General features: G+C 54.9%; 1 protein-coding gene across 1 annotated transcript; it reads right to left on the bottom strand.

Moving 5' to 3' along the window:
* Nucleotides 1–2,701: 2,701 nt before the first annotated feature.
* On the bottom strand, nt 2,702–13,491 carry CDC37 (cell division cycle 37, HSP90 cochaperone). Its single transcript, XM_045863027.3, has 8 exons — nt 13,299–13,491; nt 7,679–7,960; nt 7,259–7,367; nt 7,034–7,149; nt 6,824–6,946; nt 6,117–6,299; nt 5,950–6,021; nt 2,702–4,885 (listed from the first exon to the last, which is right to left on the bottom strand). The coding sequence occupies exons 1-8, from the start codon at nt 13,398–13,400 to the stop codon at nt 4,730–4,732; spliced, it is 1,143 nt and encodes a 380-aa protein (XP_045718983.1). The 5' UTR covers nt 13,401–13,491; the 3' UTR covers nt 2,702–4,729.
* Between the last annotated feature and the right edge of the window lie 6,807 nt (nt 13,492–20,298).

The following is a 20,298-nucleotide window of genomic DNA, read 5'->3' as shown; positions in this document are numbered from 1 at the left end:
ATATTTGCACACCCATGTTCACAGCAGTATTATTCACAGTAACGGAGAAGTGGAAGCAATTCAAGTGATGGATGAATGGTAAACAAAATATGGTGTATCCTACAATGGAATACTATTCAACTCTAAAATGGAATGAAATTGATACACACTACACCACAGATGAACCTTGAAAACATTATGCTAGTTGAAATAAGCCAGTCACAAAATTACAGATATTTTGTGAATGAGGGGTTAAATGTTTAACGAGAACAATTTCTTGTACTTAAAGCCACTGAATCGCACATCCAAAAAAGGTTAAAATGGTTAATTTTATGGCCTGTACATTTTACTGCAATTTAAAAACACACACTTACGGAGCGCCTACTCTGTGCTGTGCTCTAGGATCTGACAATTTAGCCATGAACAAAGCACAGGAATCCCTGCCTCTGGGGAGTGGACATAAACCAGATAAATACTGATAAGTGGGTTTTATGATATGTTGGGAGGTGGTAAGTGGTAGGGAGGGGAGAAGTTGGCCAGGTAAGGGGTATGGGAGGCTGGAGTAACTTGTTCTAGGCTCTATCCCCAGCACCCAGGATATTTGTTGCCTATGAGCAGCTGTGTGCTGAGGGCTTCCTCCTATGGCCACAAGAAATGAAAGTGCTTCACCCAGCTTCCACATCCCTGGCTTCGGGTGGGTTCTGCCAATGGGGAAGCCCGGCTAGAGACCAGAAGTGGGAGACCAAGGAGGGATATCTATTCCCCTACTCCCTCCCTGCTGGCCACAGTGTGGGGCGGGCAGTGGCTATATCTCTGCAACCACATATTCTGCAAGGAGTGCCTTCTTCATGGCTCCAGATCTCAATGAGTTCTGCTCATTCTGTTTCCTGTCCACGCACCTGAGCCCTGGATGTGGTGCCTCCCTGTGGCAGGCAGAGTAACAGACCCCTAAAAATGCCCATGTAGGGACTAATCCCTGGAATCTGTGAATATGTTATGCTTCGTTAGGGAGACGCATAAAAAGAGAGAATTAAACTCGCAGATGGAGGCATACCTGGGTGGCTCAGTTGGTTAAATATCTGCCTTCGGCTCAGGTCATGATCCCAGGGTCCTGGGATCTAGTCCCACATGGGGCTCTTTGCTCAGCGCGGAGCCTGCATCTCCCTCTGCCCCTCCCCCTGCTCATGTGCGCACGTGCTCTCTCTCGCTCTCTCTGACAAATAAATAAAAATCTTTTAAAAAATAAGTAAGTAAGGGACGCCTGGGTGGCTCAGTCGGTTAAGCGTCTGCCTTCGGCTCAGGTCATGATCCCAGGGTCCTGGGATCGAGTCCCGCATCGGGCTCCCTGCTCCACGGGGAGCCTGCTTCTCCCTCTGCCTCTGTCTCTCTGTCTCTCATGAATAAAATTAAAAAAAAAAAAAGTGCCACTTCTTCAAAAAAAAAAACAATAAGTAAGTAAAATTGCAGATGGAAATTGAGGTTGCTAATCAGTTGGCCTTAAGGTAAGAAGATTATCCTGTTGGGCTCAAGGTAATCACAAGAATCTTTAAAAGTGGAAGGGGGGGCACCTGGGTGGCTCAGTCAGTTGAGCGACTGACTCGGTTTTGGTTCAGATTGTGATCGTGAGATTGAGTCCTGTGTCAAGCTCACGCTCAGTGTGGAGTCTGCTTCAGATTCTCTCTGTCCCTCTCCCTCTGCCCCTCTTCCCGCTCTCTCTCTCAAATAAATAAAATTTAAAATCTTAATTTAAAAAAAGTGGAAAGGGGAGGCAGAAAAAGAAGTCAGAGTGATGGGATATGAGGGCCTGACTTATCTTCGCCACCTTTGAAGATGGAGGAAGGTCCGGGAGCCAAGGAATGTGAGCAGCTTCTAGAAGCTGGGCAAGGCAAGGAAATGGATCCCACCCTGAGCTTCCAGAAGGATCGCAGCTCTGCCAATGTCCTGATTTTATCCCAGTGAGACTAGTGTCAGGCTTCTGAGCTGCAGAATTGGAAGACAATAAATTTGTGTTGGAGGCACTAAGTTTGTTACGGCAGCTGCAGAAGACAAATACATTCGACATACATCTGTTGGTTCTCCAACCCGGCTCACATCCCTGACATCAATCCTTTCATTACAGTTTGTTCTGTGAAACCCTTTTGAGTTGAATTCTGTTTCTCACTTGAGACCCAACAATCCTGCTTCTGGGAATTTTTCCTACAGGTAGGATGCCTGTGCTCATGGGAAATGGTGCACAAGGGTATTTCTTGTTTGTAAAAAGAGAGACTGGGAAACCTCCGAATGAAACCAACGCTGAGATAGGCACACCGTGGAGATTCCCACACAGGATAGAATGAGGAAGTGCTGATGGACTGATAAAGGAGGGTCTGCAGGTCATATTGTTCGGTGAAAAAAGCAAGATGCATTTCAGAATGTGGAACGTGGTATGTTTTAGGTAAAGGAGAGGAGAGGGGATAAGAACGCATTCAATTTAAAAAAATAAAATAACACAATTTTACAAAAAGAAACCTTGGATAGAGTCAGAAGAAAGTGTGGACAGTGGGTTCCCATGGGCTCCTGTGATTGCGGGCAGGGAACCGCTTGGGTGGAGGATGAGCAGAGACAGAGCTAGTCCCCCCCGAGTGTCTCTTAATAGCATTTGATGTTTTAAATCCTCTGTCTTAGGAGAGCCCACACTAGGGTGAGGGAGGTGAGGCATGAAAGCAAAGAGGGCGCCAAAAAGCTCAGTAACCAAGATAAATACTTTAATGCAATATTTTTTAAAAAGCACAATGTGGAAAAAAAAACCACCCATGAACAAAATACTGAAATTTTAAGTAGAGAATCCATAACAGTGCTGAGTTATATTAGAGCCTGAGGCAAAAGGAAAAACCAGTAATATGGATTCCATCTTTGAAAGTTTTCACAGTAAATAATGAAGTTGCCAATCCTGGACAGATCCTGGATGGGCGAGGTTTACCCAGGGCCTTAAGATGCCTTCCTCCTCCCCAAGCCCTGCAGATCCTGCAGATCTGTGCCTGCCATTCCCACCGTATAAAACCTTTAGGGGATGCCAGCAGGGGCTGCAGCTCACCAGTGCCCCCTGGCGGCCATCAGCCTGCACACAACAGCATCTAGGTGCTCTTTGCTTTAGTAGAGGTTTACTGAGTGCCCCCCAAGGGCCAGGGCCCCTCCAGGGTAATGTGAGTACCTCAGGACCACGGAAGACTGTTTGTGCCCTGGTGGTGCTCAACAGCATGAGGGAGAAGACAGCATACAGGTCGGCAAAGCTTGGCACATGGCAGGTGAGGCAAGCCGCCTGGCCCGGTGTGAGGGGCAACTCAGGTGGGCCAACGGCCCCGGGAAGAGGTGGCACTGAGCTCTGGCCTGAGGACAAGCAGCTGCCAGGGGTGGGGTAGGCACCCTGGAAGGGGCAGGCAGAGGGCCTTGCTGCTTGGTTTCATCCTAAACTGATGTCCCTGTTCATCATACTATTCTTTAGGCCCTTTCCCGTGGCCCAATTATTACTTTTTAAAGGAGCCCCACAAGGGCTGCAGGAAGGGTGTTCGGGGAGAGAGACAGGCACACGCCAAGGCCCACATTTTGGGCATCTAAGTGCCAGGCACCCTGCTTGCCTGTGGCATGATCTCATTTTAGCACTACCCCCAGGAGAAAGGCACTAACATTACTCATTGTGCAGTGGAGGGGGAGGTACGTGGAGGCTGAGTAAGCTGCCCAAGGTCACATTGATAGAGAGAAATTTAAAGTGCTCAAGGACCCGCAAGGAGGGAGCGGGAGAGAGGGCGAGCAGAGGGGAGGACACAGAGAGACCCGCGCAGATGGTGCAGGCCTTTGTGAGCTACCCAGAGCAAAGACTTTGGGCTTATGCTCAGGGAGGGATTTGTCTTGACTCACGTGTTCATGACTACCCTCTGGTTACTGCCTATTGGGGTCTGATGGGGAAGGGGGGAAACGGGGAAGAGGTTGGGGCGGGCTGCAGGCCAGAGGGGATGGGGATCTGGACCAGGGTGGAGACCATGGACGCAAAGGGCAGTGATCAGAGATGAAAGATGCTCCTGAATGGGCGGTGGCAGGGAGGCTTGGGGGACAAGCCAAAGAGTGGAGGGGTGGGGCCGAGAACTCCGATGTAAAGGAATCCTGGGGAAGAATGTTCTAGGCAGTGGAATAGCACATGCAAGAACCTAGAATCGTAATAGAGGGAGCTGCCCAGACAGCTCGAGAATAAAGCCTGAAGCATCACAGGCCAGGCCACCAACACTCACTGGGTTTCCCTCCCACTCCAAGAGAAGAGCTGTGTCAACAGCCCTCGAGACGCCCCCCTGAGCATCTGAAATCCTTTATTGGAAGATCATTGCTGTTTACCATATAGAAGTCTCGACAGCAGATGAACAGTGAAAACAGAGCCCATGGTGACTGGAGCAGGCCTCTGGGCTGGAGACCCTCCCCCCACCTCATGGACCAGCCTAGCAACCTCCGCCCCTCCCTGGACCCCCAGGCCTTTGGCATAATGCTGATTGGGGGGGGGGGGGTAACATCCTGCAGACAGTGAAGCCCCTTGACTCAAAGCAGAGACTGGATGAGCACTGGAGGTGGGGGTAGTGGGGGTGGGGACAGGCCTTCTCCCGGCCCCAGGCTGGGCGGGAGCAGCGAAAATGGAGGAAGCCAGGAGCTGGGGAGATGGCATCTATTTTTGTTTTCTGAAAAGGGGCACACAGGGGCCTGCAGGCAGGTGGGCAGCAGCTGGGGCGCGTCAGGCGCTGACATCCTTCTTGTCGCCTGGCTTGGGGCCGGCTTCCAGCAAGGGGTCCCTGGGGCCCGCCTCCTCCCCATCCTTGGCCTCGCTGGACTTGGAGTTGGGGACCCAGAGGCCGGAGTCGATGCAGCGCTGCATGTGGTACTTCGCATCCTGTGGGGAGAAGGGTGGTGAGGCCGGGCTGCCCCCCGCCAGTTGGCCCGCCTATCCCCCTGCTCACTGCTTATTCTAGACCAGAGCTGTCCAGAGCACTCTGCAATGATGGAAGTAGCCTGTAATATGCATTGTCCGACATGGTAGCCACCAGCCGCATGTGGCTGCCGACTCCTTCACACGTGGCTAGTTCAGGTGAAGAACAGAACTTTACATTTCACTTAACGTGAACTGAAGTTTAAATAGTGTACGTCCAGAATAAAGCTGCATTCCAGTAAAACTTTTACTTTTTAAAGACAGGCAGTGAGCTTGTGAACCATAGGGTGAAGACCCTCGGTCTAGGTATCTTTTTTCATGGAAGCTTCTAGAAATCCTGGACCAGGTCCTGCACCTAGACCCATTTCACAGATGAGGAAACTAGTGTGGCCAACCAGTGAGCCAAGGAGCAGGAATGGGGTCAAACCAGGGTCTCCTAAGACACAAGGTCCTGTCTACCAGCACGATCACTGCTCCTAATATTAACGACAGTTAGGGGCGCCTGGCTGGCTCAGTCAGTAGAGAATGGGACTCTTGATCTCAGGGTCATGGGTTCAAGCCCCACGCCGGGCATAGCGCTTACTTTAAAATACACACGTACATACAACCGCGGCTGATGTGTACTGTGAGCTCAGCCCCCCCCCCCCCGCATGCTCCAAGTCAGTATCCAGAGAAACTGTGGTTTGATGGGGTAACCAAGGCCAGGGAGGAGCACCCCTTCCTTGGACAAAGGTGGGGCCAACCTGGTATGCCCACTAGGCTCATAAATGGCCCACAGGGGCGGTGACACTCCGTGGCAGGGGACACGCTGAAAGTTCTGGGTTCACTGCTAGGTGCAGTCACACAGTAGGTGCTTAATACGTGTAAACCAGTGTGTGGGTGCAAGCCTCCCCTATTCTTCCGTGAAGCGCACAAGGGACGCTTCTCCCAGCCAAGTGGGGAGCAGGGCTGGAGGGGGACAGGAGGACATATCGCTGCTCAGGAGGCGCAGCTCGGCTGGTGGGCGGGCCTGGGGCGCTGTTACTCACCGTGGGGTCCATCTTGCTGATGGCATCTTGGAGCATCTGCACGTCCTTCACGTCAAAGCATTTCTGGAGCTCCTGTGGGTGCAGACGGGCCGCGGGTCAGAGCCTGGGTCCCCAGGGGGGCCCGCCCGCCGCCGCCCCACCCCCCTGCCAGGGCAGGAGAGCCGCACCTCAGGGAGAGACTCATAGACCTCAACGGGGTCCAAGCCGCCCGGGCCCAGCCGCTTCTTGCGCTCCTCCTCCTCGTACTCCTTCATGGCCTTCTCGATGCGCAGCTTGGCGCGGCCCCGCACGCGCTCCTTGAACGCCTCGAGCTCATCGTTGAAGCCCTCCATGTACTGGCGGTCGGCTGTCTGGAGGGTCGGGGCCGAGAGACGGTCACTGGGCCGGCCCCAGGACCGGCCCGCCGCAGACCCGCAGACGCTGTCACCTCCCTGCTGACGGATCACCTGCCTGCCTGCCTGCCCACCCCCGACCCAAACCACAGGCCGGCCACGCTCCCCTCTTCCACATGTGCCTGCAGGGGCCTGCAGGTACCCCACACGCAACACGCCTCACTCGAGTTCTGTCTGGATCGCTCCGCACAGGCTGCCCTGCCCTCAGTGTCCCCGACCTCAGCACGGGGAGCTCTGTTCTTCCAGGTGCTCAGCGGAGGAACCCCGAGGTGTCCTGGACTCTGTTCCTCACCCGTGTCTCTTAAACTCTGTATGGGGGCCGGCCACTGGCCCCTCCACGTCTCTGCCCTCCCCTGATAGAGCAGGCTCTGATCCCACGGCCGTGAGTCTGAGTGGACATGTGTCCACCCCTCCTGTAGACAGAGGCTGGTGCCCTGGAGAGAGCCACACCCCACCCCACCCAGGCTCCTCAAGGATGCTACCTTGATCTTAGTGAAGAACTGCCGGAAGCAGGCCCGGGGATCCACCTTCAGGCTCTTGGCCAGCTCCAGGATGAACTGCATGACAATGGTCTGGTGGGCCACCTGCTCCATGAGTGCGCATTTCTGCCCAGAGAGAATATAGGCAGGATGTCACCAAGTGGCGGCCTCAGGGAAGGACTCTTCCCCAGTCCCAGGGCAGGCTCCACTCACCTCCTCCACCTCTAGGTCAATGCACCAGATGACTAGGTAGTTGGCCGTCTCCTCACACACCAGATGGACATTGTCTGATAGATACTTCTGGCTGTCGTCCCAGCGGCGGAGCATGCCTACAGAAGGTGTCGGCAAAGTGCTGAAGGGCCCTGGAGACAGAGGGCCAGCCCCTGTCCTATGCACCCCGCCCCCCGGTGGGTCCCCTCCAACCGGTGCCCAGCTCACCGAAGTGCTTGATCTGTTTCTCGTACTTCTCCACGAAGGTTTTGTGTTTCTGCTCCCTCACCTCCTCCGACTCCTCCTCTGCCTGCTCTGGCTTGGTATTGACCATGCTCTGTGATGGGGCGAGAGGGGGAGTGGGCTGGGGCGAGGCCGCAGGGCGCGTCCGGCACGGCCTCGTGGGCCGAGGCCGCAGCGCCCATCCCTTCCACGGCGGAGGTGGTGACGGTGTCATGAGCATCAGTGTGGCAGGAGCGTGGGTGTGGCACATGTGGCCTCGGACTAGGGCCTTCGGGCAGATCAGAGGGGGGTACCAGTGGGGTGTTTCGTCCACCTGGCCCCACATACCTGTTCCTCCACCCCTTGACCTGAAGAGGCCTTCCCCCCCAACCCCGCACCTGTCTCACCACCAAGCACCCCCCGCACCTTGCTGAAGCCATCCTTGCTGAGCGTGTCCACATTCCAGGGCATGCTCTTCTCCTTCTTGCGCATCTCCTCCAGTTTCTGCTCCCAGCTCCGCTCCTCCTTGCGCAGCTGCTGAGCCTCGGCCTGCAGCCGCTCCAGCTCCAGCTTGCTGCCCTCGCCCTCGGCCACCTCCAGCTCCTTCAGCTTCCGCTGGCACTCAGCCACCTTGCGCCTGCACTCGCGGCAGCCCCGGTCCAGCTCCTCCTTCTCCTTCTGGAACTGCTCCATGCGCTCCACCCGGGCCTGGGGGCAGACACAGCCCTTCAGGCCGTGGGCCTCCGCCGGGCCCCACCCGGGGCTCCCACCCACTGCACCTGGGACGGCCCCAGGGAATGTCTGCACCACCCTCGGTGGCCCAACCCCCAGCTTCCACCCCCACCAGTATACCTGTGCACGCCTGAATCTGGGCACACTCCACCCCCACCCCGGCCTGCCCGCTCAGAACCAGAACCCTCCTTGGCATCCACAACACTCAGCAAAAGCCTAAGTCCTATCCATGACCCACAAGGCCCTGCGGATCTGCCCCCCTCCCTCCAGTCACACTGGCTGCCTCACCTTTTCTTGAACCCACTGCCAACCTCAGGGCCTTTGCACTGGCTGTTTCTGCAGCCTGGAAAGCTCTCCCTCCAGATTTTCCGCCCCCCCATACCACTTACTCCCTCGCATCCTAACCATCTTGGCTCAACTGTCACTTTACAGATGAAGCCCTCCCCGACCACCGTGCTGAAGATGGCAACCTCCCCTTACTCTTGTCTTGTGTCACCTTCCTCCTCAGCACTCATTACCTGCTAACATCTGGTGACAATTACTTACTGTGTTTTCCATGTGTCCCCCTCCCAGGATACTGGCTCCATGGAGGTGGGGATCTGCTCACTCTTGTGTCTCACACACAAGCACACAGTAAAGACTCAGGAAACACTTGTTGGATGAATAAACTGATGAAATACTGGATGGGGGTCTCAGGCTCCCCCTCCTCCCTGGAGCTGCCCTCAGTGACACTCGGGTGCCCTTCCCTGCCCAGCAACCTCCTCGAGCCACCTCTGCCCCTAGCTGAGGCCTGCTCACTGGCCCTGATTTTCCCTCCCTCTCTGCTACCCAGTCCTGACTACTTTCACTTCTAAATGTCTCTCCAACTCGCTCCACCCAGAGCACTGCTCCTGGACCACTCCCGAGGCCCCTTCAGCTCTGTCTCCAGGCCGGCACACCTCCTCGAGCCTTAGCTCGGTGCCCACCAGCCTCCTGTCCCCCCTCCCCCAGCTGTTGCTCCCCAGACCTCCTCTTCTGCTGCATCCCCAGCTCAGATGGTGCCCCTTCTCATTCCCCCTCTCGCTTAGGTCCCCACTGGACCCCACCTCACATGGCACGGCCTGGTCTGCTCTCCAGCCCTGCTTGGCTCCATCACCTCCCCTGGCTCTCAGCAGTGCCTGCTCAATCCAGAGCCACTGGCTGAGTCCTGAGAGGTGCCACCACTTTCCATTGCTGCTCCCCCAAGCTAGACTCAGAAGCTGCCAGTCTTTGAAATATCCACATCTGTCTGCAGCCCTCTCTGCCACCCCAACCTGGAGTGTCTGGGTTCAGACGGGAACCCTGACCCTTGCCCCAAGCTGCCCAGATGGCACCAAGGCCCCATGAGGACCTGGGTCCCACTCTCCTCTCCCAACTCTGGGTCCTAGGCAGATGCTAGCCCTCATGGTTCCCCAAATGCACCAGCTCGCTCTTGACTCGTGGCCTCTGCACAGGCTGTTCCTTCCACCTGGAACTCTCTTCCCCTCACTCCACCTACTTTGTCCCCAGGTCTCAGCTTCAACAGAGCCTCCCCCAAGAGCCCCCATGCCGCATCACTGTCCTCCAAAGGCCCCTGCATGATCCCCAGGTAACATGCTAAGATGCTGGAGGACAACCTCAGGGCCCCAAATGTGGGGTCATAATCCAGGGCCACCCGAGTAAAGGCTGGATGTCCTTGGGTCAATCCCCTAACTTCTAGGGACCTCCGTTTCCTCATCTGTCAAAGGCGACCACCACACCAACCTCACAGGGTGGCACCAGGAGAAGCAAAGGAGATGAGAAGTTGAAGTCAACAGTCCAGAGCCGTGCTGGGCGCTCAGCAAGCCCCATTCCTGTGCTGGCGACTGCCATTACCATCCAAGGGGACAATCTCTCTCTCTCTGGGGACCATTCTGGGGCTCAAACAAGAAAATGTACTTCAGGTGTTTAGATCGATTTCCAGCCCAGAGTAAATGCTCAATAACTGCGAGCGGTTGTTACTGCACGGTCACGTCACCCAGCTCCACCATTTACTGGCAACATGACCTTGGCTAAAACACTTAAAACTCTCCCAAGCCTCGGCGTTCCTCTTTGGGAAATGGGGCCTCAGGAGTTACTCCCAGGAAACTGCTTGCAACCCAGTACTCAGTACCAAACGTGTTCCACTGTTATCACCATGGCCACTGCCACCCAGAATGGTCTCCCAACTCACTTCTGGGCCTTCTCTGAGGCCGTTATCTCCAGGTTCCAGCACAGAGCCAGGCCCGCGGTAGGTGGGAATTGGGAAACCTGGAGTCTTCACTCACGCCCCACAGGACTGCTATAGTCAATCGCGAGTCTCACTTTGCCCATGTGGATAAAGGTCGAGAAGGCCTTTGCCTCGTGGAGAGACAAGAGAAAGAGGCCCTGGGCCCTGCCACTTCCCATTCTCCACGATGGGCCTGTGTTGCCCCGGAGGCTCCCTGCTGCCTTGTGAGGGACTCTCTGGGGTTGGCATTATCACTGGCCTCAGGGGGCAGCAGGAACCTACCACCCTGCTGGTTCCTGCTGGGCGGCCACCCAGCTCTTTCCAGTGTCCTCTGAGTGGCCGCCAGGGAGACTAAAGCTAAATAAAGGCTCCCAGAGCCTGCCCGGCTCGGGCTTTACACCTCTGGGAGGGGTGGCTTGAGCAGACGCCTCGGCAGGGAGCGGGGGGTCTGCAGGTGTCCCCACCCCCCTGCCTTACAGATAGAAAACCTGAGGCTCGGGGCGCCTGGGTGGCTCAGTCGTTAAGCGTCTGCCTTCGGCTCAGGTCATGATCCCAGGGTCCTGGGATCGAGCCCCCGCATCGGGCTCCCTGCTCAGCGGGAAGCCTGCTTCTCCCTCTCCCACTCCCCCTGCTTGTGTTCCCTCTCTCGCTGTGTCTCTCTCTGTCAAATAAATAAAACCTTAAAAAAGAAAAAGAAAGAAAGAAACCCTGAGGCTCCCAGAACCTCAGTGCCATCCAGTTCGATGAAAGAAATCACAAGAAACCAGTAACAGCAGCTCTATCAGGACAAGGGAGCAGGGGGCTGGGAGACTCCCTTGTCTCTTTCTGGTGCTTCCGGAATTTTTCTTTCCCAGGAGCACAGATTACCTGAATAATAACAATGATGATAACGACTAAAGTTTACAGAGAGCTTATCACGTGCCAGATGCTATCTATCCCAAAGACATCACACACATTAAATAAATAAGATAACCCCTCATAAGAACCCGATCAGGTGGATACCCTTAATATTCCCAGCTGGGGAAACCGAGGCACCAAGAGATCAAACGAGTCGCCAGAGGTCATCCATTAAGTCAGTGATTCCAGAGCCAGGACTGGAACCTAGGTGTGCAGGCCTGTGCTCAGAAGCTCACCAGGCTCCTTCTTACTAATCCCACCTCCCGCTCCCATATGCTTACTCCCTCCCAGGCCCTGAGCCAAGTTCTTGTCGGGCTAATCTCGTTTCATTCTCAGGATGGTCTCTAGGGGCAGGGAAAGTAAAAGCAGTAAGTGGTAGGGCTGGGATTAGAACCCAGGCTTGCCGAACCGAAGCTGGTGCTGGAGATGCTTATCTTCCCTCCCCCACCCCCACCCTCACTAGGCTCCACTACAGCTCCAGGGTCCTCAGCAGGACAGGAAAGGGTCCTGTGCCAGGAGGAAAGAAGGCGTGGCAGGGAGGACTCTGCAGGAGACGGGGCGCTGGCTTCCCACCCAGCAGGACCAAAATGTTCTCCATACAGCTGTATAAATTAACCTCTTTATGTGAGAAAAGTAGGTGTTCCCGAGAATAGTCTTTTTAGAGCTCTGCGCAGGTCTCAAGCATTTCATAATAAAATGTTACACACAGCAAGAAATGGAAGTGCTAGAACTTTCTTCTTACACTCAGTGGCTTGCCTGGCAGGTACGCTACCCAAGAGATTACTGCTTTAGGGTTAAGGGTTGGAAATGGGACTGGAGACCAGATGTAGGGACTAGACAACACAGGACCGGGGAAGGGCCCTTCTAGGAGGTTCTGGATAAATGACTGGGAGTTGCCATAGGCGAGGGTGGGGTGAGGAATTCCTAACTGGAAGGTTCTGTGAGAGAGCTCACCCTCAGTGGGAGAGTACAACATACACAAGTATGTGGGTGTAGGAGCTCTGATTTGGGGGAGCAAGAGGTTAGAGTGTTAGGACTTATGAGCTCTTCTGCTGGCCTGTGAGCACTGCTGGGCAGGGAGAAAGGCTGGAGGACACCCAGACAGGATTCTGGGATCCAGATTTGGGGGCAAACAGGTAACAGAAGGGGCAGTAAATCTGGAATCAAACTGGGAGGGTCCCTAGTGAGAGCAGGGACAGTCTGGGTGTCTGAGAGCAGCAGACTGAGCTGGGGTCAGGATGAAGGCCGGGTGGGTTTGGGTGCTGGACTGGAGTTGGTATAAGGCCTTCCAAGGCTGCCAGAGGCTCCTACAGGAAACTGCTGGGGGTGGGTGGTGCCTGGCCTGCAATACCGAGGAGGGGCAGGGGCTCTAGACAGGCCGGAAGCCCTGCAGGGTAGGGTTTCCTGGTATAATGGGAAATGGGGTCCACAGTAGGGGACGCTAACGAGTGGCTGGAATTGGAAGGCTCCATCAGGGTCGAACCGGTGGTTTGGTCTGGAGAGAAAATGGGTTCCAAAACTCCAGTCCTGAGTGAGAATTAAGGCCCTGGTGGAGCACCGGTCTACATGCTAGGGAAGGGGTCCCCGGTGTGGGTTGGACTCCCAAGCCAGAAACAGAAATCTCAGGGGAGGACAGAGTTCCTTGTTCTGTTGGGAGGAGAAGCCAGATCTCTGGATCTGAATAGGAATCCCTGTCAAGAACTAGGGAGGAAGATCTCAGAATAAATTCAAAGTACTGAGGACTCTAGGATTTGGGGAGTGGCGGATGGTATATCCAAGATCAGAAACGTCTCCCAGAACAGATCAGGGCCCAGACTCTGAGGCAGAGTTCTGCGTGTAAGTGGAAGGTCCCAGAAGGGATTGAGGGAACACCCCCAAAGCTTATCTTAGCAGCTTAGACGCGGAAAAAGGTGCCCTAGGGGTCAACTGGGAGTTCCATGCAGAGATCGGAGGGGAGGCCCGGGATCTCTGGTAGGGACGCAGCGCCCTGGCAGTTCTGCGCTCTGGAGTTGAATCGAGGAACCCCTCACGCGATACTGTAAGTCCAGACTATGCGTTGGGAATCCCAGGTGTCAATGTGGGGGTCCCTGGCAGCACCGGGGTCAGAACTCTGGAGCGGAGTCCCGGGCGGGGGTGGGGGTGGGGGGAAGGGGATGGGCACGCGCATTCTACCTGGTGCCGCCAGCGGAAGAGGCTGGCCGTGTCGATGTTGGGGTGCGTCTCGTCCTCATCGTCAGACACCTCGATGTGGTCCCACACGCTGTAGTCCACCATCTTGCCTCGGCGGCTCAGCCCGCTCCGGCTCCGGGTCTGACTCTGGCGGCGGCAGCGCTGGAGACTCGGCCTGCGGAGCCCCGCCCCTTCCGCTTCCGCCCTGGCGCGCACGTTCCCCGCCCGCGCATGACGTTATATCCCTAGTAACCGCGGTGGCGGCAGTGGCGACCCGGCTTGCCTTAAAGGGTCAGGCGCACGTGTTCCGGCCCCCGGGAGTCCCCGTAAGGACCCCGCCTCATGGGGCGCGGGGCCTCCGCTGGGCACCCCTTGGAGGTATATGGGCTGGCGTTCCAAACTCGAGCCCCCCTCATCTCCCGCTGCCCCCCGGTGGGCGTTTGCGGCGGCCGCGAGGGGCGGGGCGGGTGGCGAGACTGAAGCAGGGGATTGTCCCCTTAGCCACGCCGCAGTGACGTCAGCCCGAGCCTACTGCAGGGGCGGGCTTCGGCGGGAAGACCTCTCCCCCTGCCCCCGGAGAAAAGGACCTAACCCTGCGCTGGGGAGGGGTGTCTGATCAGAGCATTTTCCCAGTCCTAGGGGTACAGGACCCTGCCCTGGAAAGGTCTAAGCGGAGGAGGGATATGGCCCTGCCCTTGGGGGGTCGGATGTGGGGGCGATGTGGTCCTGCCTTGGGACCTGGTGTTTCCCTGGCTCGGCCCACAGCCTCCCCCTCACGTCACCATCCTCTGCCATTCGTGAGCGGGGATTCGCGCACACACGCCACCTCTAAAATTACCCGGACCCTCCTCCCGCACCCAAGCCAACGGATCTCGCGCTCTTGTCCGCGGCGTCTCCCCGTGTGGTCGCTGGGTGTCGCTAATGTCTAGCCAAAGGCCTGTGCTTCAGCCCCGCGCTGCCGGGGGACGGGAAGGGGATCGTGGAGGTGCGGATGGAAGCTTTCCTCGTGGTGGTACTCTAGAATCGTTCGTAGCCCCTCCCCTTCGGTCTGGAGCCCCCTTAGTTGGCGGGGGCTCTGAAGACTCCATTACTGCGAGCTTGGGCGACCCCAGCTGCACACTTGCGTGCATTCCAACCTTCGTTTTGATGCTGGGATAAAAGGCCGTGTTGCAGCCTAGAGCCAGGATTATCTCAGATTAAAGGGCGTTCCGTGGGGGCGGGTGAGATGGGAGGAGCTCCGGCCCCTCGAGTGAGGGGCGCTTTTTCCCAGACTAGTGTTTGAGAGGGTGTTTGGAGAGAGGGGGCTGGAGGGAATGTATTAAAGGACTCGAGAGGGGGGGATTCCCCTGCCCAGGGAAGGGGAGGGGCCATCCAGACAAAAGCGCCCGCCCGCTGCCTCCCCTCCCCCTCGAGCATCTTTCAAACCCGCGAGTGGGCGGGCGGGGGCGGGGGAGTCCCCCTCTCCTCCCCCTCCCCCTGCTGGCCAGGCTGTCCAGCATCTCCGCGGCCGTCAAGGCCCGGGCACGCGCGCGCACGGACCCACATCCCAGCGGGTCTCACAGTCGCGCACACACACATACACACACAACAGCAAACAAAGGGTCTGGACACCCCTGTCCCCTCCCGCCCCTCAGGCCGGAGAGGGCGGGGCATCCCCTCCCCAGCCCCTCTGCAAGGTAAGCTTCGGGGCTGCGAGCTGCGGTGGGGAAGGGGACCCGGCACCCCGGAGGGAGGGGACCAGGACGCTGTGGGGTTCCCCGCTCCCCAAGAAAGCCGGGGCCCACCGGTACGCCCTTTGAGGGCTTCAGGCCGGCCTCCGGGCTGTGGGTGTGCGGGGAGGACCCCAGATGCCAGAGATTCCCGGGTTTCCGCGGAGGTCTTTCCCTGGCTTCCGAGACTGGAGCCGACGGGCCCGTGTGAAACGGGGTCCTGGGAGCCTGAGCTCCCAGAATTGGGGACAGGGCGCCGGAAGCTTCCCCATAAGCGCCAAGACTTTCCTAATCTGCCAGCACAGCATGTCCACCTGGGTACTGAGACAGCCCTCTGAGTCGCTTTGCACCGACCCTCGGTTTCTCACACCACCACCATCGGCGCATCTTCTGCTGTGTCTCGCGTACCTGTGAGGTGGGGGTGGGCGGCTGCTAGTGGTCCTCTGGACTATCCAAGCTTTCTCTGCTGCATCCCACAGCCACACACTACTTAGCAGCGGTGGGACCCCGGCATGAGCTCTGCCTCCCTGAGCCTCAATTTCCTCTTCTGCAAAGTGGGTAACGACACGGAGGATTCCCTGAGGTCATGCATGCGAGCCTGACTTTACTCCGTCAATTAATTTCTTAGCTCATTTCACACATATTTCCAAGTGCCTACTATGTGCCCCAGCACTGCAGCCAGGTGGTGGGGCTACAGCAACCAGCAAAAACAGCCGGCTGTTTGCTGTGCTTATACCTGAGGCTGGTGAGGGAGAAAGATCAGTGTGTAAAGCGAGGAATACCCACTGGTGATTTGAGACTGTAAAGACTAAAATCTCATAGGGCATAGAGAGTGACTGGGGGTAAGGGTGCTCGAGATGGAATGGGGTTTCTGGTTGGTATCTGCCTTATTCATGCCCTTCATTCAGCTCCTTATATGCGGGAGGGCCAGGGCCAGAATAGTGCCTGGCACACAGTAGGTGCTCAATAAATGTTGAATGAATTAGGGTATTAGATCAAGACTATTTTCATAGTACTTTAGGTCAGGAAGGAGGCTTATCATGAACCAATCCACCTCCCTCCCATTGTACAGATGGGGTAAGTGAGTCCCTAAGACCCAGAAAAGGGGAAAGAGCTTGTCAAAGGCAATACAGGGAGTTGATGGAGTATCATCATTCCCATAAAGTGAGCGTGGCTGAAGGAAGGGGAAAGGAAGAAAGTGAAGGCCAGATTTGAGCACAGCGCTCCCCCCCCCCCCCGGAACTAACAATACACAGCCAGCTCCCGCCTCTCTATACCACACAGACACAGCCCTACTATGATGAATATCTACTCAACGGGCATTTATTCAGCACCTACTACTATATGCCAGTTGCTGGGGACAGCAGGGAACAGAACAAAACTCTCTGCTCCCACAGAGGTGCCATATAATGGATGAGACAGAAAAAGAAACAACATAAACAAATAAATATATAACAAATTATGGTTAGAACTGTGATAGGAATAGAAAGCTGTGTCAAAAGAGCAAAATGGTGAGGCCCACTTCAGGTTGGGTATCCAGGAGGACCTCCCGGAGGAGCTGAATACTCTTCAAACACACACACACACTTAAATCCAGACGGACATAATCATACCAAACAAACACCGTATACGAGGCACGTCAAGTCTCATTCCTACATAGGCTGATGTGGCTTCGCCCTGTCACATACATATACTCCTGCAGGTATGGTCTGGTTTCAGCTGTGCAACACTCACAGACTCACAGAAAGTTCCACCTGCTCGGCGGCACACGGAAAGCTGTGTATACTCTCATGCACACACACATGCATATACACACACATGCCTGGGGCCCCTGATGATCTTTCCTGGCCCTGCTTTAGCTCCAGGCGTAGAGCTAGTTAGTAACTATTCCTTCTCAGGCCTGAATGCTCAGGGCCAAGGTGTGGATAAGGGCATTTATCCTCACCTCCTTCCCTCTTGTTGGCCATCTAGCCCAGCATCCTTCTTCTGAGGGTGGTGGGCTTGGGGGAATCCTGTGCTTTACTGACAAGCCAGGCCAGGGGCTCCCAGGCTGGGCCACTGGCTGATCGAGCTGACAAGCTGGGGTAAGGGAGGCCGCCTCTCTCTGCGCCTGAGCCTGGTGGGCCTTGCTGTGAGGATGAAGTGAAGAGCTGCCCAGAGCAGCCTGCTCTGCCATCTGGACCCCCCTCCCCAGCCGGCCTGCTGCCCAGGGGAAGAAGGGAAGGCAGGCTTAGAGGCACCCCTCTACCTTGGGCACTCAGGCCAATTCATGATGCCCTGCCTTCCAAGCCTGGGGTTCTGCCAAGGCTGATTTCTGCAAACGTGAACAGGTATCCGGACAGCGGTGGTGTATCATGCATGCGAGCCTGACTTTACTCGGTCAATTAATTTCTTAGCTCATTTCAGTGTCTCTGCCCCTCTTCCCTGGATTGCAGTCCTCTCCTGGCCATCCACTCCTCCATTCCTTCCTTTATTCTGCAAATCCACGGGCTGTTCCAGGCACTGGGGATCTGGCTACAGAATTTGAAGAGCCCAGGGCAAGGGGAAAATGCAGGGCCCTTGATCAAAGTAATGAAGCATTTCAAGACAAGGGCAGGGCGTTAAACCTTCTAAGCGCGGGCTGTGAGGACTGCACAGGTCACATATCTGTGAAGTTGGTTCTCGGTATAGCTAAAATCGCACTGAAAAATCCCCTGCCCTCGTGGAACTCAGGCTTCGGACAGCAGAAATGTTAATATATGATATGTCAGGGATGATGACAGTTGAGAGGAAAGATAAAGCTGAATGAGGGCGATGGGGTGGAGGGAGGCATCTATCAGCCCTCTGGAATGAGGTGCCTTTGAGCAGAGGCCTGAGGAGGTAAGGGCATCAACTGGATTTATTCGTTCTTTTCAAGAGATATATGTTGAGCGCCTACTGTATGCCAGCATTGCCCTAGGACTGGAGAGCCAGCTGGAGACAGAACAGATCAACATCCTGACCTCAAGTCCTAATCAAATGATGAGCAACAGCTGACAAAAATAGTAGGTACATTCTTTATCTTGTTAGAATGTTAGAAGTCTAAGAGAAACAAACAAACTGAAAGCAGAGTCAAGGAGATCAGGAAGTGGGAGGAACACGACATCCGAGCCTGGTTTTTTGGGTCAATGAGAACTGCAAGTACAAAGGCCCTGAGGTCTGAATATGCTTGAAGTCTTTGCAGAACAGTCAGCTGGTGAGTCTAGGGGGAGGATGGGAGGAGGTGAGGTTTCTGTGAATGTGTTGCTATCTTCCATGTCTGTCTATAGCTCCATGTGAGGTCAACAACAATGATGATAATTGTTATTATTACTAGGATGGTGACTACTGTTTTGTGAGCACCCACTATGAACCAGGCATGGTGCTTAGAACTTTACATGCATTGCTTCACTTCATCCTCACAACAACCTCCTCAGATAGGTATGGATATCATTCCCATTTTACAGATAAGGAAACCGAGGCTCAGAGAGGCTGGGTGACTTGCCCAAGGACATACAGTTAATAAATGGCAGAGCTAGGATTTGAATGCAAGGCTGTCAGTGTAATTTTTTTTTTTAAGAGAGAGAGCACCCATGCTGCGTGGAGGTGGGGGTTAGGGGTGGAAGACAGGGAGAGGGAGAGAGAGAATCTTAAGCAGGCTCCATACCCAGTGTGGGGCTCGATCTCAGGATCCTGAGATCATGACCTGAGCGGAAATCAAGAGTTGGATACTTAACTGACTGAGCCACCCAGGCACCCCTGTCAGCATAATTTTGGAGCCTGAGCCTGGCCCTTACTTACTACATGGCCTTTTCTTTGCCTGTCTGAGTGCATGCATCTGACTTCATACAGAGAGAGGGGGTGCCTCTTTCTCCCTGTGTCTATCTTATTCATTCCTTTATTCGTTCAGCATTCATTGAGACCATGTGTGGGGGACCATAATGAATGGGTACCATTTATACAGATAATTACAACTCAGAATGATGAATGCTTTAATGGGGGCAAAATAAGCAGCAGCAGGAGCTCAGAACATGGACTGTCTCAGTTTGGCTGAGAAGTGGAGGTGACCTTTAAGCTATCTTTATACATTCATCCATTTGTTCGACAACTGTCTGTCAAAGGCTTGCCAAGGTTGGTGAGATAATGTTTACATTCATTTCTACTAGTTGACACTGAACTGCAATGCTAGTTAGTGCAATAAGGCAAGAAAAAGAAATAAAAGCCAAAGTAGGGGGTAAAATAGTCCATAGCAGACCTTGCTAGGAACTTTATAATTATGCTATTATGTCCTTAAAATAATAACCAGACATTGAACAAATACTTACTAAGAGCTTGCTATGTTCCAGATTCGGTTCTAGGCACTGGGCATATGGTAATGAATAAAATAGATAAAATATTCTTGCTCTCCTGCAGCTGATATTCTAATGTGGGAAGAGACAGTAAGTGTAATAGATAAATTACATAGTACATTATCAGGCGCTAAGACCTGTGAAAAATAGAGCAGGATAAGAGGGATTGGGAGTCCTGAGGGGCTAGCAACTTTAAACAGGGGTGGGATGGAGAGAACCTCCAGGAGAAAAGCCTGAAAAGGTGAGATCTGAGCAAAGAACTGAAGAATGTGAGAAGCCTGTGGATATTTAAGGGAAGAGATCCAGGCAGGACCAGCAGGTGCAAAGGCCCTAAGGCTAGAGTGTGACTGGTGTGTCCAGAAACAGCCCAGACCAGTGTGGATGGAGCAAAGGCTGAGAGGGAGTGGTAAGAGGTGAGGACCGGGAGGTGACTGGGCACACTGTGCCAGGACTGTGTGGGCCTCCTCTTGAGGGCTTTGATTTTTCCTCTCAGTGAAATAAAAGCCATAGAGGGCTCTGACCAGAGGAGGGACATGATCTGACTTGGGTTCTAACAGGCTCTCTCAGGCTCAGATGTTGTTAGTATTAAGCAAATTACTGAGTGCCAGACACTGTCCTGTGAGAATTCAGTACGGTCTGATCTCATTTCATTCTCACATGGACCCTGTAGGGATTATCATTCCATTTCACAGAGGAGAAACTGAGGCTCAGAGAGTTTGTCCTTGACCCATGGCCACACAGCAGTAATTCGCAGCACCTGGGTGCGAAGGTGAAGCGAACCAGCCTCCCCCTCCTCCAGGCTTTCAGGCAAGGATCGCCGGCAGCAGAGCGCACTCATCATCGGGAGCTGCGTCTGTGTCCCTGTCTGTCTGTTTCTATTTCCACGCGTCCCTGTCTGTCTCCGCGCGCCTCTGCTTGTGCGTCCCCCATCTGTGCCCAAGCCGCCGT

Source organism: Mirounga angustirostris, unplaced genomic scaffold, assembly GCF_029215605.1.
Source record: "Mirounga angustirostris isolate CCGP_5_RB_7025 unplaced genomic scaffold, mMirAng1.0.hap1 SCAF_1, whole genome shotgun sequence".
In the NCBI taxonomy this organism is placed as follows: Eukaryota; Metazoa; Chordata; class Mammalia; order Carnivora; family Phocidae; genus Mirounga; species Mirounga angustirostris.
This window is presented reverse-complemented; position numbering and strand designations above follow the sequence as displayed.

What these genes read in the sequence shown, in the direction of transcription:
- CDC37 (XM_045863027.3), bottom strand. Translation starts at nt 13,400, where the DNA reads ATGGTGGACTACAGCGTGTGGGACCACATCGAGGTGTCTGACGATGAG. An exon ending in TTGACCTAGAGGTGGAGGAG is followed by an intron (nt 6,947 to 7,033) that starts GTGAGTGGAGCC and finishes CTCTCTGGGCAG; the next exon opens with AAATGCGCACTCATGGAGCA. An exon ending in TCAGCAAGATGGACCCCACG is followed by an intron (nt 4,886 to 5,949) that starts GTGAGTAACAGC and finishes TTCTCCCCACAG; the next exon opens with GATGCGAAGTACCACATGCA.